Below are 15,990 nucleotides of genomic sequence, written 5' to 3'. Positions count from 1 at the left end.
CTGTGGTTCCTCATGGCATATTTGTAAAACTCAGAATCAAATTTTGACCAGTTCTTTCAGAAAGATGCAGGAATTAACAGGGAACTTGAAGCTCCCAATGCTGATCTTGAAGAAGCTGCCAAGGAGGCTGTACAAGTCCTTCAAAGGTTCAACCCTTCACAGGTTTTGCTGAACACTTTTAGTAATAACTGATTTGCTTTAATGAACACGTCCTTATATTATGTGCTGATCATATCTTTCCTTATAGTCCTTCCTCTCAAATATTTTGTTTACTTTGGTCATTTTTAACACACTGTCTCAACATGTATATATTTCTCTTCGTTTCAGTTGAAAGGGAAGACCAAAGGAAGGCCTGTCATGGGATTTGAATTTGGCCATACTGTGCGTTTACGGAGAAGACCAAAAGCTGCAAAGGAAAACACTTCCAATGGTACGTCTGTGTTGGTCTGAGCACCTTGACTATTTGCACAGCATTTGATGTTACTTTAACTTTGGTTTACATACCCCACGGCCCCGTCATGAAGAACCCTCAACAAAGTGTCATATTGAAGTAGTAATAATTCATACAATTTATCAAATCAGCAAATTCATGTGATATTGTACAAGCGCACTCATAGAAAATTCTACGACTTTTACTCCTCCTGCTGTCATTGGCCTTTGCCTTAACTCTCATGCAGATTGTGCCCATTGTAAGTAGTCAGAGTGTTTATATCATAAAGTTTATTAAATCCATTGTATTCTTTATTAATCTTTACAAATACCAATACCAAACAATACCGGCAGCATGTAATCATATTTAAAATAATTCATATTAATAAAACTTGCTATTGAAGAATACAGTTTTTTCTAATGCTGCTTTCCTCTCATTCTGTTAAACTTAACCAAAATTTGGCCTTTCTTTGCCTATTGCTCTTCATCCTATTCCTTTACGCTGTCACTCACTTACATTCTTTTATACTCTATTGTAAGGTATACACTGATAGTTTGCATGATGGCCTTTTCTCAGACTCTGAATCTGTTGTATACAGAGGAACTCCTGCTAGAGTTGCCAGGGAACTTGAGCTTGAAGTTTACTATTATAACTGCTTAATTTATGTATAAAAAACAATAATTAAGTATGGGGTCAATAGATATTTTCTTGTTTTACAGCTGAAGACCAAAAACAAGAAAGAAGAAAATCAGTCACAGCAAGCCAGTCAAACCAGTCCTGATGAATGGGGAATGAACATGGTCTTCTTGTGCCCAAACAGAAAAGGCAGAGCTGGAAAGTTGCACATTTCCATTGGTATGTCTGTATTCAATGCAGTTATGTGTGGTACAGCATTGATGCTGATCTCTCAAAAGCAGTTATAGTTTTTCACACGTACATCTTTTTATAGCTCCTAGAATGAGCAAATAGGGTGTGCCATCATCTTTGTAATTTGGGCAGGAAATGACTGAATATGATGAGTACTGACACCCGCACCTGTATTCTCTAGAGTTATTGTTGACATTGTTTTGTCTGTTTGTTTGAAGGAGGATGAAGCCAGTTGATGAAGATATCAATTCAATGGCCACCAAGTGCTGCACTGCTGTCTGAACCCATCAGGTATCTGCTGTGAAGACTGCATTCACGAACAGCTCTACTGCGACAGCTCAGATGTTACGGCCCATAAAAAAAAACTTCACAACTGAACAACTGCAAGATTCTTTTAGCCCATACCTCCAACAAGAATCAATGGCAAGTCCAGTGCAACAATTCTAAATAAAAATATGATATATTGTTTATTAATTTACCACACCCTAAATACATGTTATGTCCCTCCAGGACATCTGCACCAGGTGGTGTGTGAGTAGGACCGTCAGAGACTCCAACCACCCGAGCCATGGATTGCTCTCTCCGTTACCACCAGGCAGAACCTTTACCAGCAGACTGTGAGACATGTTCTTTCCACAGGCAATCAGACTGAACTGAACTCGCACCAGTAACACCACACACACCCCACCAACCTCTTATGCACTGCACTCTATGAGTTACAAAAACTGGACTCTGGCTCACTATTATTCTGCACCTGACATTCAGTTTGCACTAATTCATACCGTACTGCACTGCAAAGGTATGTGTGTACTCTGATTATTGTGTTTATTATTGTTTTCATTTCATGCCCTCTGTATAGTATGATATTTACCATGTTGTTCTCTACCTGTATTGAGTCCCTTATATATATATATATATATATATATATATCCCCAATTGTAAGTCGCTTTGGATAAAAGCATCTGCCAAATGACTAAATGTAAATGTATATATATATATATATATATATATATATATATATATATATATATATATATATATATATATATATATATATATATATATATATATATGTTGCATATATATTCAATACATGTCATCCATGATGATGTCACGCTGCAGTTTGCACAAAATATTTTCACCACCTGTACACTTGTGTTCATGGTATTGTGACAATAAAGTGATTTGATTTGAATTGGTCACGTCTTTTGTTCGTCAGTTGTACTGTAGGGTGCTAGGTAACAACCGCAAATTGTTTAAGTCATGGAAGAACAAGATTATGATAGGGACATGGAAAAACAAGCAAGATGAAGAAAACCAGGAGAGCTCTGATGAGAAGGACTGAATATGATTCTATGATGCTCAGGACATTTTACCATGCATGCATTTTGGTGGCTTCATCTGATTAAAATAATATGGTTTTAAAAAACTAATTTTTATTTCTCTTCAATATGATGTATTCTTTATGCTGTATTCTCCAGTAAAGTAAGAGCAAAAAAATATTTTAATTTCAAATCGCTGTAAATCAAAGTCTGATTATAGTTTTAAGGAGAAATTTGGCAGGACAGCTACTTATGCTATGTTAATTAAATAGTGTTGGGCAGAGTTTTCAAACATATATGGGAAGGTGGTATAAAGGTGTTTTAATAAAAGTGCTCTTAGTAAAATAACAAATTTCAGCCTGTCTCTTGCACAATGAACATGTTTAGATATACCTTTGTTCAAAAAAGATGGTATTTTCCCCCCATTTTATTATTTAACATTTTAAACTACATTACCCATAAGCCTCTGCCATTCAAACGCGAAAGACATGGCGCTGGTATTTGTAGTTTAACAAAGTTATTCTCAGGGTTAGGGTTACGATCTCGGTAAAGTGGTAATATCTCACGACATAACACTGCATTGTTAACTGAAGGTATTATTGACGTAATAATAACAGCAAAACATACTTTGCAACATTAAGCGTTTTTTAATTTGGGTTAAAAGATAGTCCAATCACAGGGACGTCTGCGAGTGCCAAGAGAACTTCAAAGCCAATGGCAACTCAGTTGAGCAGAATCGTCACACTTACTTGTCCATATATGGAGATATGTGGAAGCTTTTGGAAGGGTTGATATTGTGGAGAGCTGATGGAGTAATCTATGAGAAATCCTGCAAGAATGCAGCATGTATACACCAAAGAAAAACTGTATGGAACTTTAATTATTTTTTTTAATTGATTTTATTCTTATTTTTCTTTACACTATGGACACTCTCCTCTATGTGCACTATGGACACTTTACACTATGGACACTCACACTCTACACTATGTGCACTATGGACACCTACACTTTACACTATGTGCACTATGGACACTTACACACACTGCTGCGTGTGCACAATCTCACAAAAAACTCAGCAATATATGTATGTTTACATGCTCATGCACTACAAACCATCCTGCACTGTTCCCCAACCAGCTGCTGACTCAAATGTCTCTCTTTGCACATGTACAGTATTTGTGAAGCATTCGTATAGTTTGTATTTTTTATCTTCTATTTTTTAGTTTGTATAGGGTAATATTTATGTGAAGCATTCGTATAGTTGTATTTTTTATCCTTTTTAGTTTGTATAGGGTAAATACTTATATATAGTATACTTATAGTTAAATCTGTTAGTAGTGTATAGGTTTATAGTGTTTTTTTTACTTCATTGTTGTAATGTCTGTATTTATGTAGCACCGTGGTCCTGCGAGACACGACATTTCGTTCCACTGCATGTCCCCACATGTAGCGGAATGACAATAAAGCTCAACTTGAACTTGAACTTGAACTATAACAGTAAACAGAACAGTATTGTCTGTTGGTGTGGATGCTAAAATATTTACCATAATATTTCTTGTTCTTACTGTGAACAGCTTTAAGTGATCTGATTTGGCCAAATTAACTGAAGATCTGATTTGTCACATGACAAGTTAAACTAGCATTTCCAGACTCTTGCTTCTTAGACTGATGTGTTCAATACAAATCAACACGGAAAGAAAGGCAGACTGTGAGGTGTGGACACTGGACAGATATCATGTACTGTTAGAACGGGAAGAGACAGCTCCAATTTGTAAAGATTAATAAAGAATACAATGGACTTAATAAACTTTATGATATAAACACTCTGACAAAGTTAAAGTAACATCAAATGCTGTGCAAATAGTCAAGGTGCTCAGACCAACACAGACGGACCATTGGAAGTGATTTCCTTTGCAGCTTTTGGTCTTCTCCGTAAACGCACAGTATGGCCAAATTCAAATCCAGCTGCTGGAGTATGTGATCTGACTTAACTACAAGACAGAAAAAAAAAGATTGAATTACAATTACTTCACAAAAACATATTAAAGTTGTAGAAAAAATAGTAGTTACTGTGCTTTAAAAATAGTATACATGGTAAGTATTGTTATTCCTGTGCTTTAACTACAAATACCACAGTAAAACTACAGTTACTGAGGTAAACTCATAGTAAATATCGAGGTTATTGTGCTTTAACTACAAATACCACAGTAAAACTACGGTTACAAATACCACAGTAAAACTATGGTTACTGAGGTAAACTCATAGTAAATATCGAGGCTATTGTGCTTTAACTACAAATACCACAGTAAAATTACGGTTACTGTGGGAGAAGCATGGTATATTTTGTGGTTACTGTGCATTGACTACACATGACATGGTCGAGTGACGGTTACTATGGTAAACATATGGTAAATGTGTGGCCTTTTTACACGATCCCTTTCTCACCATAGGCAAATTTTAAATGAATAACTTCATTCATAAACACGGAGCAATGGAGTATTTTATGAGATGGTACCTGTATATGTGTCCTGAAGTCATCTAAATCCATCTTTTAATGCGCTATTTCACCGGTCTTTGGTCCGTGTGCAGTTGTTGGGGAAATTATCGTCTCTGCTGGTACTCCAGTGGTAACTTCACCTTCATACATGTGTGCGGTGATTAAGGATGTGGATCGATGACAACAACCTTCTCAGCTTACCAGTAGGCTCAGCAGATCCCTTCTGGTCCATATCTGTGACCTGATAACCACTGATAACGGCCATTCAATCGACTGATATAATTTGAAGCGGGTGCACCATCAGTGTGCACAGCACGGTGCAACTGGTGCGGTTGGCTCAGGAGCATTTATATTGCTTGTAGATGTTACTACACTTTGAGTGAAGTTAACCTATGGCAAATTCAATTGAATGTGTATGATTTGGAAAGGCCCACACGTCGTAATAAAAGGTCTAACAGCAGATAATGCATATCAGAACAAAAACCAAGCCCTAAGGTCAGAAGAACTGCCTGTAGAGCTCAGAAACAGGTTTGCGTCAAGCCACACATCTGGGGAAGAGTTCAGGAAAAAAATTCTGCTTCATTGAAGAGTCACAGAAGCATATAGTCTCTGTTACCCTTAATGGAAGAAGTCTGAAACAACCAGGACTCTTCCTAGAGCTGGCCTCCTGGCCAAACTGAGCAATTGATGGAGAAGGGCTTTGGTTAGACTGGTGACCAAGAAGCTGATGGTCCCTCTAGTTGAGCTCCATGATCTGGGCTTTATAGCGGTCTGCCCAAACTCAATCCGCTCTTCAGTGTAGACGCATGAAAACACACTTGGAATTTGCAGAAAAGCACCTAAATGACCCTCCGACTGTGAGAAACAAGATTCTGGTCTGATGAACCTCAATTCTAAGCATCATGTTTGAAGGAAACCAGCTCATCACCTGCAGAGGACCAAACCAAAAGTAAAGTGTGCTGGTAGCAGCCTCATGCTGTGGGGCTGTTTTTCAGCGGCAGGGACTGAGGGACTCATTAGAGTAGAAGAAAAGCTTAATGTACTAAAATATTGAGATATCTTTAATGAAAACCCAGTCCAGAGCATTCAGAACCTCAGACTAGGCCGAAGGTTCACCTTCCAACAGGACAATGACCCTATGCACACGGCAAGAGTGACTTATAGACAACTATGTGAACGTCCTTGAGCCACAGCCTGGGCTTGAACCCAATCAAATATTTCTGGAGAAACCTGAAAATGTGCATCTGCCCCCTTCCAAGAGGCTTGAGAGTTTTTTTTTAATGTTTAATAACTTTTCGAAGTTGTGAAAATTCTGTTTTTGCTTTGTCAGTATGGTGTAGAGTGTAGATTGATGTGGGAAAAAAGTAATTTAAAGCAGTTTAACAGCAACATAAAGCAGCATCATAAAACGTGAAAAAAGGAGTATGAATACCTTCGCAAGGCACTGTATAGATAAATTCTTAGTATATTATATATATATATATATAGATGTGTGTGTGTGTGTGTAAAATGTTTTTTTTTTTTAAATTTACATATTTTTATAAATATAAACATTATACAAATACTCCTTTAGTATCCACAGGGAAGCAAATTTATTGCGTTTAAAGCAAATGGCAAAGACAAATATAATATGACTTACTTTGAAACAAGTAACAAAATTATGAAGACAATCATATGGACCGGACATTTCCAGAGCAGTCTTAAATTGTTTATCACCTATATCAAAGTAAAGCATGATCTTGCATCCATTAAAATAATCTGTATACATTTCAAAGCTACTTAATGACGAGCAGATGCATTTTATCTGAGCATGTTGTAAACAGACACTGCAGTAGTTTGAAACTCTCCTAAAACGTTGAGACTTTGGCATGTGATTTTGTGATTCCTGCAGTTTCATGCGGCATTTTCCCGGCTGTTCTCATCATGATATCACAGTTCAGTGTATTAGCAGCCACACATCACGCTGAGGAAAACCCATCCCATTTCATTCAAACCTTGAGGGGCCTGTTTAAGTGACTCAAATGATTCATTTTAAGGGGCTTATGCCATATTCTTACTGTTTGGTTGGCATTTCATACTATATATTGGCTGTACGCTTGTGAAAGAGTCTCTCTTCCGGTGTACGTGTGTTAGAGTGAGAGACGGAGTGTGTGCATGTGTGTGAATGTTTGCCTTCAAGTATGAGTGTTTGCTGAGAGACGATCATTAACATCCACAGCTGCTCTGTCCATCAGGGGGCGTGTCTTGCAGACTCGGGCCTTTGTGATTGGTTAACATGCTCGGGTCTCCGTCCAAGCTCTCGTTCATTTTGTCACAGATGATATCGACCAGCCGCTCAAACACCTGCTTGACGTTAATGTTATCCTTCGCACTGGCCTCGAAAAACTGGAAGCCTGCAAAAAGACGGCAGAGAAAGAGAGAAAAAGTGGAAGAGGTATAGAGTCATACAATAAGTATGAAATGTGACAAATATTGTATCATTTACTAACCCCAAAGTATTATTTTTACAATCAGAATTAACACGTTATTCACAAATAACTTAGTATTCACAAATTAACAGTCAGCTGAGGTGGAGAGTTTAAAAAACAGCAAATATTAGCTGACCAATAATTATGTTTTACTGTTTGGCCGATATGTGGGACTTTTATTTTGACAGACACATAAAGCACCTATTCTCCATCGCCTTTTTTAACAGTTATAACAAATGAAATGCAAATGCTATAATACTTTTTCATATACAGTCAGATATACCCTTTTATATCCTTTAATCAAGTCTTTGGATAACATAAATATTTAATGTCATGAACCTCACAAATGTTGGTGAATCCAGCTGTTAGGTCTTCTTGTGTTACAAAATAATTAAATCATTACAAAATCATTTCTACATAAAGTGTAATTTGGTTAAAATAAGTATAAAATTTGTAAAAAAATTTAACTTCGTTTTCCAAATATTTAAGTTTTTTTTCCCCATTTAAAAATAAAAAATCTAATTATTTTTCTAATTGATTTATTTTCATTTTTTAGTAAATACAACTATAACTATAAATTTACTTACAGAAATGGTCATGCATGTATTATTTGCTATCTTTGAATAGTGTGATGTGATATAAATATACATTTTATATCAGCCATAAAAAAAATCCATACTGGTCGATCACTACCTACATTGTAATACTACATTACATATGGAAAATCTATTGGGCAATAAAAGTAGATTTCACACCCTTTGAGCAACACATTTGCTCTCAGTACTTTGAAATGCCTGTATCATTCCTTCCTGTATTTTTTTGTCCAAATAAGGCTCTGAAGCACAGAGGAAATTCAGCGGGTGATGGGCCATGAACAGGGTCTAATATTAACACTCGCCAAGCACCACATGAGAGTAGCATTTGGCTTTAAATTAAACTGCATATCAGCTGGCCCTCAACTTTATTAGGAACTTCAACATTTCAGAGTTTAAAGAAATATTTTGCCTCCGAAAATTAAAATAGTTCATTCTTCCCATCCTGTCCTTCCAAATCTGTATGACAGTTTTTAATGTGGAACATAGAAAGGAGAATTTATGAAGAATATCCAGGCAGCTCACTGTTATATAATGGAGATGCATGAGTCTGTAAAACTCCAAATTGACAAGAAAAGACCATAAAAGTATTATAAATATGGCACATATGACTATCTAAAAAAATAATGCAGAATAATAATTCAATAGCCAATAAGAATTTTTTCTTTTTTGGCAGGGATAGCATTTTGGAGCCTCCATTTACAGGCTTGTGAGTGTGAATGTTGTTTTTTATTGTCCTGTAACATGCCTAGCTCATTAGCCAGTCTCTGTCCGTCTTCTCTGGACACCAGTCTGTCGTCCTCCAGATCACATTTGTTTCCCACCAGAATCACCTGAGCGTTGTCCCACGAGTATGTTTTAATCTGAGTTGCCCTGGAAAACACACACACACACACACACACGTTGGTTTTTGTGGTTTATGGGGACTCTCCATAGGCGTAATGGTTTTTATACTGAACAAACTGTGTGTGCTATTGCCCTACACCAACCCTACACCTAAACTTAGCCCTCACAGGAGACTTTGTGCATTTTTAGATTTTCAAAAAAACACCATTTAGTATGTTTTTTAAGCCTTTTGAATTACGGGGACATAGGCAGTGTCCTCATAAACCACCTTCATATTGTAATACCTCTGTCATACCCATGTCATTATACAAATTTGTGTCCTCATAAACCACATAAACATGCACACACATTCTGTCAGTTTCATGCTCATGAGCGCCCCCTTTGAGGCTGTTACGACATGTGCGGCACTTTAAAATTTTACATTTGGCCTTTCAATCACTCCCACTGCCTGCTGCCATAACAAGACATCTGACTCTAGGACTGTAAATAAAGAAAGTAAACTCACCAGTCTTGCACAGCGTAGAAGGACTCTTGGTTAGTGATGTCATACATTAGCAGGAAGCCCATGGCCCCTCTGTAGTATGCTGTGGTAATAGTACGGTACCTCTCCTGCCCTGCTGTGTCCTGAGGAACAACATATAAGAAATACAGCCATTAACATCGCTATTTGCTATTCCTTTAGCTCAATAAATACACACACTCATAACTTATATATAAGCATGAAAAAAAAAAAAAAACACTGTACAGCAACCATTTTGAGCCAACCTCAAGAGTTATTTTTTTATAATGATTTGTTGCTGTTATTTCTCGTTAGTAGAGCCTAATATTCCAGTAGAGCACTGACTTTGAAAAAGTGGGATATTTCACCCTTAATTATAAGTGCAACAAAAAACTATATAATAGTGCATCAAAAAATTATAATTGTGTAATATAAAATTACAAATACACGCACACACACACACACAGAGCGAGAGAGAGAGAAAGAGACTCGGTTTAATGCAAGTAAATTAGTTAAAATATCTAGTTTAAAATGTTTTCCAAACTGCTTTTCACTAAATTAATTTAGCAAATTAATATTTTCGTTCATATATTTTTATGTTTATATATTAATTAAACTTTGTAAAACATGTAAAATGCCACAAGAGAACTTTGAACAATTTTTAAAATAGCTAAATTGGTCTGATACAGGGATCACAAAACTAGTCATCTTTATGAAACAAGTATGTCTAAACAAAAAGTATGTTTAAGAATCACAGCAATATTGACAAAGTTGGATAATTTCATAATTTCAAGTCAATGCAAATATATATGAAATATTTGACAATTTGACAATGTAAATAAAAAAACTCATTAGTCAAGTAAATGCAATGCAAACGAAAGAGTCAGGGGTAACTAGGCAACGTTTGATTAGTTTCCATGATACTGAGAAGCCTTGACTTGATTTAGAATGCTGTGACCTCACCTATGTAGATAAACATGATAACCATTGGTTTGGGCAGCTGTTCGAGGCTTGTATATATGCATGTGCTGTATTTTAGGGAAGGAGTGAAATTCAGACTAATGGGAGCTTGACAAAAGCCTCAGCCCCTTCTTTCAATAGAGATAAGATGTGCCACCTGCCCTTCACACACACGCATGACGACTGACTTCACAACAAAGACAAGTCAATCATATCTATAAACATTCTGCCTACTGTGAACGATCTTAAAGCAAGCCTTAAGGTCAGGAAATGTCAATGCAATTTTTCTTCAACATCAATGTCAATAATAGGTCTACAGCAGTTAAATGTACAGAGCTCTGATGACTAATGTAATGTATAATATTTGCTCTTCCTTCATAGCAAAATGACTCATATCAAGAACTCCTCCTAGCAAACAGAGAAATGTAAAAGTGAACACGCACATATAAAATACTTTCCACAAATAAAGTACAATCTGGCGTCCAAAGAGTTTATAAAAAGCACTGGATGCATAAATCCCCATGGTTTTTGTGTTAAGGGAACTAAAAAATATTAGATCAACTATTATACACCTCAAGCTCTTTTAATGAGGATTTTCAACTTTTGAAATGATAGATTAAAACCATACAAGAATGGTGTTGTTTCGATCATTTTGAATGGGTAATTCAATGTAGTAATAATAATAATAATAATGAATAAAAAAGAAAACAATTTTAAAAATATAAAATTTAAAAATGAATGAACTGTAATTATTAATTAATTAGACATATTTACATTCACTGACCATTTATTCAAAAAGAACGAATGAATAAATAATAATAATATACACGCACACATTTGAACACTTTAAGGCACTATTTTTCATCCTAATTAGTGGAACATTTAAAAATAAACTTGCATGTATGGAGACACAAACATTATTGGCTTACTTCATACTGCACATTCTCATTGCTATAGCAATATAGTCAATAAAACATGACTGATCATTAACTAAACATCTCCAAACACTTAGTCAAGAGAAAAGTCTCGGTGTCTTCCCCACCCTCTAAATACACACACACACACACACACACACACACGTACACATCACAAGGCTTGGCCTGCGCTCTTGGATCTCAATGCTTAATGCAAATAATAAAATGCAACTAACCATACAACCTTGCAAGAGATCAAAATAAATAATTGATTCACAGGGAAATTGATTTTGCATGCAATGCAAATCTGCATTTAACTTTTTGTCTAATAAACTTGTATGGTAAACATACTTGATATCGTAAATAAATTAATAAATACACCCATGCATTGGGTCATCACTTGATATCCAATGTAAAATGTGCATCCTAAAGTGAAACCTCTGATCTAATATATGATAAAGCATCAGTGTAATATGATACATCAATTGGGACTGTGCCATCTGTGGTGCATCAGACTTAACATGATGCCGTTTTTACATACAATTTTCACTTGGCTAATGATAAAACTGGTGAAAAATATATATAAATAAAAAAATACCCAAGAAAGCTGAATATCATAGAGACTCGATGGTGGACTCTATTGACTTGGGCCATCAAACAACACCCTAGCAATACATTACAATGTGCCAAAACACCTAATATCGTAGCAATCACTGTCCTGGTACCAAACAAAACTAGGTTTGCATGTAAAAAGTTGTTCTATACGTGGGTTATCAACACACAAGTGCATTCTGGGCAAAACGATACAACACCTCTGAGGCGTTCTCACCCACTTCCTTTCATCAACAGAAAGTGCTGTCGTTTCCTCTGTCGAGGAAGGCTGCGGCTGCGAACTGGAGCACAGCAATAACAACTAAAATTACAGTGTCAGAAATTACAGAATGTAACTGTATATTTCACTTAGAACTACACTCTTGGCAGGACTGGGCAGTTGATATTCTGACACACTTGCTGTCTTGGTATTGATTTAATTACTGATTCAGAGCAGAAGGCAGATGCATGGCTGGTCTGGATGGTCAAAAAGCACACCCAATTTGATTTTATGGCTTTTATTTTCTAAAGGTTGCCTCAAAATGGATTTGGCCCTGTGTGTGTGTCTGCTCGCTTCACAAATAATGTATCAAATGATGCGGCCATCTGCTTTGGGTCATTCTGGATGTTTTGTAACATTAACCATCATTGCTAAAACACACCTCACCTAGATTATCTTGATCAAGGTATCAGTAAGTCATGCTGACATATGATTAGCATATCCTCTTTTCACCACATTTGACTTTGGCAATAACGTTTTTTCTGGCTTAAACTGTTAAATATGAATCATAGAGTAAAGCAATGAAATTATTCTTCTGAAATAACTGCAATGCATTACAACTATGGGAACCAAAAGCGTTGCATCAAATGTCTCAGAGTACTGCAGTCGGGAAGCCATTAGCCTACATTTAAACTTTTTTTTTTAAATGATCGTAAAAAAAATTTTTTTTTTTTTAATTCAATGTCCTTTGCAATGCTTCATGGGACTATTTCTTTCCCTCATTAAAGCCGTTTAGTACACAGTCTTGTACTTTTGTCTTTTGTCTGACTTTCAAATAATTTTTTGCTTGAAATCAAAGTGTGAAATGTGATTCACCTCATAGCTGGTTGGTTTGGTTTATGGCTTATAACTCTTTAATGAAACCCTATGGGGAAATTAATAGGAAGTTAAGGCCTGGTTACCAGGGTTGCCAGGTCTGTGAAACAAAACCAGCCCAACTGCATTTTTCCCTTCGTCGTGGGTCCGCGTTATCGAAATTGCATTCCCAGTGGTGGAGGAGAGACCGTTTTAACCCTCGGACTGAAAAACAACCCACAGCAACAGTGGAAAAAATGTAGCCCAATTCCCAGACTTGGCAACCCTGTCGTTTACATCAAGAAAGATAACTATAACAATAATGATAGCTATTTTAGCACCCACACCAAGGGACGATATTGTTCTGTTTATTTTAAGCACACACTGTTTTGTCATCTGCTGCTTTAAATGCTCAAGTGCTTAAAAAGCAGGATGGATTCTGATTGGCTGTCATTGTTTTTTCATTCATCAGCTAGAAAAAAAAAATCCTTCTGAAAGTGATGCCAACAATATCGTTCCTCTGTATCAATGCAATTAGTCTAGACCTTGAATGAACAGATATTTTTTATAAATACTACTCACCATCCTCATTTTAACTACTGAATAACTCCAATGTCCCTGCATCTTTCAAACTCACCCATATTTGCAATTTGACTCGTTTTTCATTCCGGTACACCGTTTTGACTTTGAAGTCGATGCCAACCGTGCTGACAAATGCAGAGGTGAAGGAGTCATCAGCGTAACGAAAGAGAAAACTAGTTTTTCCCACACTGCTGTTGCCAATGATGAGCAGCTTGAACATGTAGTCAAAATTCTGATCGGCTACATCCTTCTGCACCTGCGTCTGCTGACGGGTATCATTGGCCGACGCCATCTTGAGGGGTGGAGGGAAAGTGGAAACGTAAGACAGACAAGCTATATAGTCACCATTTACAATGAAATTAAAAAATAAAGGTTGCCAAACAGAAGAAAACCACCTTCATATGTTGGGCTCTGAGGATGCTATGGCCCTTTTGCCCATTTAGCTGAAGCCCTGTTGATATTCTGGGCCACTCATATGCAGTTAAAGTATTCTTCCGGCACTGTCATCTATCTATCTTTCTTTCTTTGTACATCAGACATGCTGAGTGAGGATCTTTCCTTGATTAAGAGCCATTACAGCTGAGACCAGCTCAGCACAATTCATTCTGGCCATAAAAACAGTACTTAAAGAGGGAAGCACATAATGAGAATACTTTAAGGAAGTTCACAAAATAAAATATTTTAGCCTTATTTCTGTCAGGACCACTTTTGTCAAAGATGATTGACAATTAGCATATAGTTTGGATTGGCGGTATGCAGCCTAGCATGGATGAGAGCAGGGAGAGCAGCGATAACCCCCCAGGGTAAACAGAACAGAACCAATAAAAGTATTGCAGATTTGCTAAAAAGTTCAGTAATTTTATTTACACATTTTTGAATTTGTCTGATTCAAAAGAGAATCAGAAGGCTGGATCCTGACTGACAGAGGAGGAGTTGGGGATGGAGGAGGGTAATTTGCTATTGAGCAATGCGAAAACTACTGATAATACTGACGACCTTATATATGGATGCTTAGGTGTGTATTCCTATAGGTAGATGAGAGTCAGCTGATGCGAGCTTGACTAATGTGACCTGCCAGAACTAACGCTATACTCGTGCTAATATTTTGAATTAGCATTTATTTTTATTTTTTTGTTTACGTTTTGTAAGTTTCGTTAATTATTATTTTTTAAATGTTTTTATTAATTCATATTCATTTCAGTTTGTGTTTTTATTTCAAGTTTAATTGCAGTTAGTGCGTTTTTTTTAAGTTAAAGTTTCTGATTATATGTTTCAAATTTATTTAAATTAACAAAAATGTTTTCAACAGTTTTAGTACAATCAATGTCCGACCTACACAACGACAATGCTGGTATGACTTAAATCCCAGTCTGTTCATTAAACAAGCTATCATATGACTAGAAACACAGCTCATAAATCATATGGATTACTATTCTAGTATTTTATGGCCCTTTTTTGAAGCTGACAGGCTTAATGGAAGCTCTTAATGGAAAAGAGCAGCATTAAGACAAGTCTTCGTTTAAGAAAAACGAAAGAAACCCTCTAATAGCATGTGACTTTTTAAACTAAACAAGTATTAACATCCTGCTCAAACATATGAGAAAGAGGTGATCACATCTACACCTGTAAGCACCTGAAGAGGGAGTTACCAGGATATATGACACACCTAACACATATGAATGAACACAATGCGGTTGTGCCACTGTGACTCTATGCAATTCGAAATAAAATTATAAGGAATCTCGCGTGCACAGGCAAAGATAAGATTGCAAGTTAGATTTGATCTGATGCTGGTCGACACACCCTGAACTGTGAAATCTATAGATCAACCACAATATCAGCTTACATCTGTAAATCAGACACACTCAGAAAATATTCATTTGAGCATAGCATCAATAACTGCATTTTGGGATTAATAGGGAAAATAATCGTGCTTCCATATGGACTTCCGTGCATCCCTCTCTTCTGTAAGCAATTAACGTTAAAGAAAAATGCGTATCCTTCGGGCACAAACATATAGGGTGACTAACCTTATCCGGCTCTTCTTAGAGGTGGTTATTTTATTCTGTAAAGTTGATGTTGCGCTTTTGCTCAGCTGTTTTCGTACATCCAGTCCTCGCAGATCCAGTTTCACTTTTCCCGCAAAACACACTGGAAACAGTCCACTCGCCTTATCGGTTTAAAAGCCGACCATTCCCTTCCCCAAATAGGGGCGTTGCAAAACCAGACGCTTGATGACTGCAGCGACCTGGCCGTCGACCAGTTTTTATTTGTGCTGACGGCTCCAGATCAGCCAGCGGCCCTGGCGAGCTTCCAGCCTGCACTTACAGAGCAACCAATCAACAG

At 36.7% G+C, this 15,990-nt stretch overlaps 1 protein-coding gene across 1 annotated transcript; it reads right to left on the bottom strand.

The window, feature by feature from the left end:
* Positions 1–6,680: 6,680 nt before the first annotated feature.
* Positions 6,681–15,972, bottom strand: rab3da (RAB3D, member RAS oncogene family, a). Its single transcript, XM_079421655.1, has 5 exons — positions 15,675–15,972; positions 13,700–13,936; positions 9,529–9,647; positions 8,926–9,050; positions 6,681–7,509 (listed from the first exon to the last, which is right to left on the bottom strand). Exons 2-5 carry the CDS (start codon positions 13,934–13,936, stop codon positions 7,322–7,324), a joined length of 669 nt encoding a protein of 222 aa, XP_079277781.1. The 5' UTR covers positions 15,675–15,972; the 3' UTR covers positions 6,681–7,321.
* Positions 15,973–15,990: the final 18 nt, after the last annotated feature.

The sequence above is a fragment of the Barbus barbus genome, assembly GCF_936440315.1.
Source record: "Barbus barbus genome assembly, chromosome: 7".
In the NCBI taxonomy this organism is placed as follows: Eukaryota; Metazoa; Chordata; class Actinopteri; order Cypriniformes; family Cyprinidae; genus Barbus; species Barbus barbus.
The sequence above is the reverse complement of the archived record's forward strand: the minus strand, read 5'-3'. Positions and strand labels throughout refer to the sequence as shown.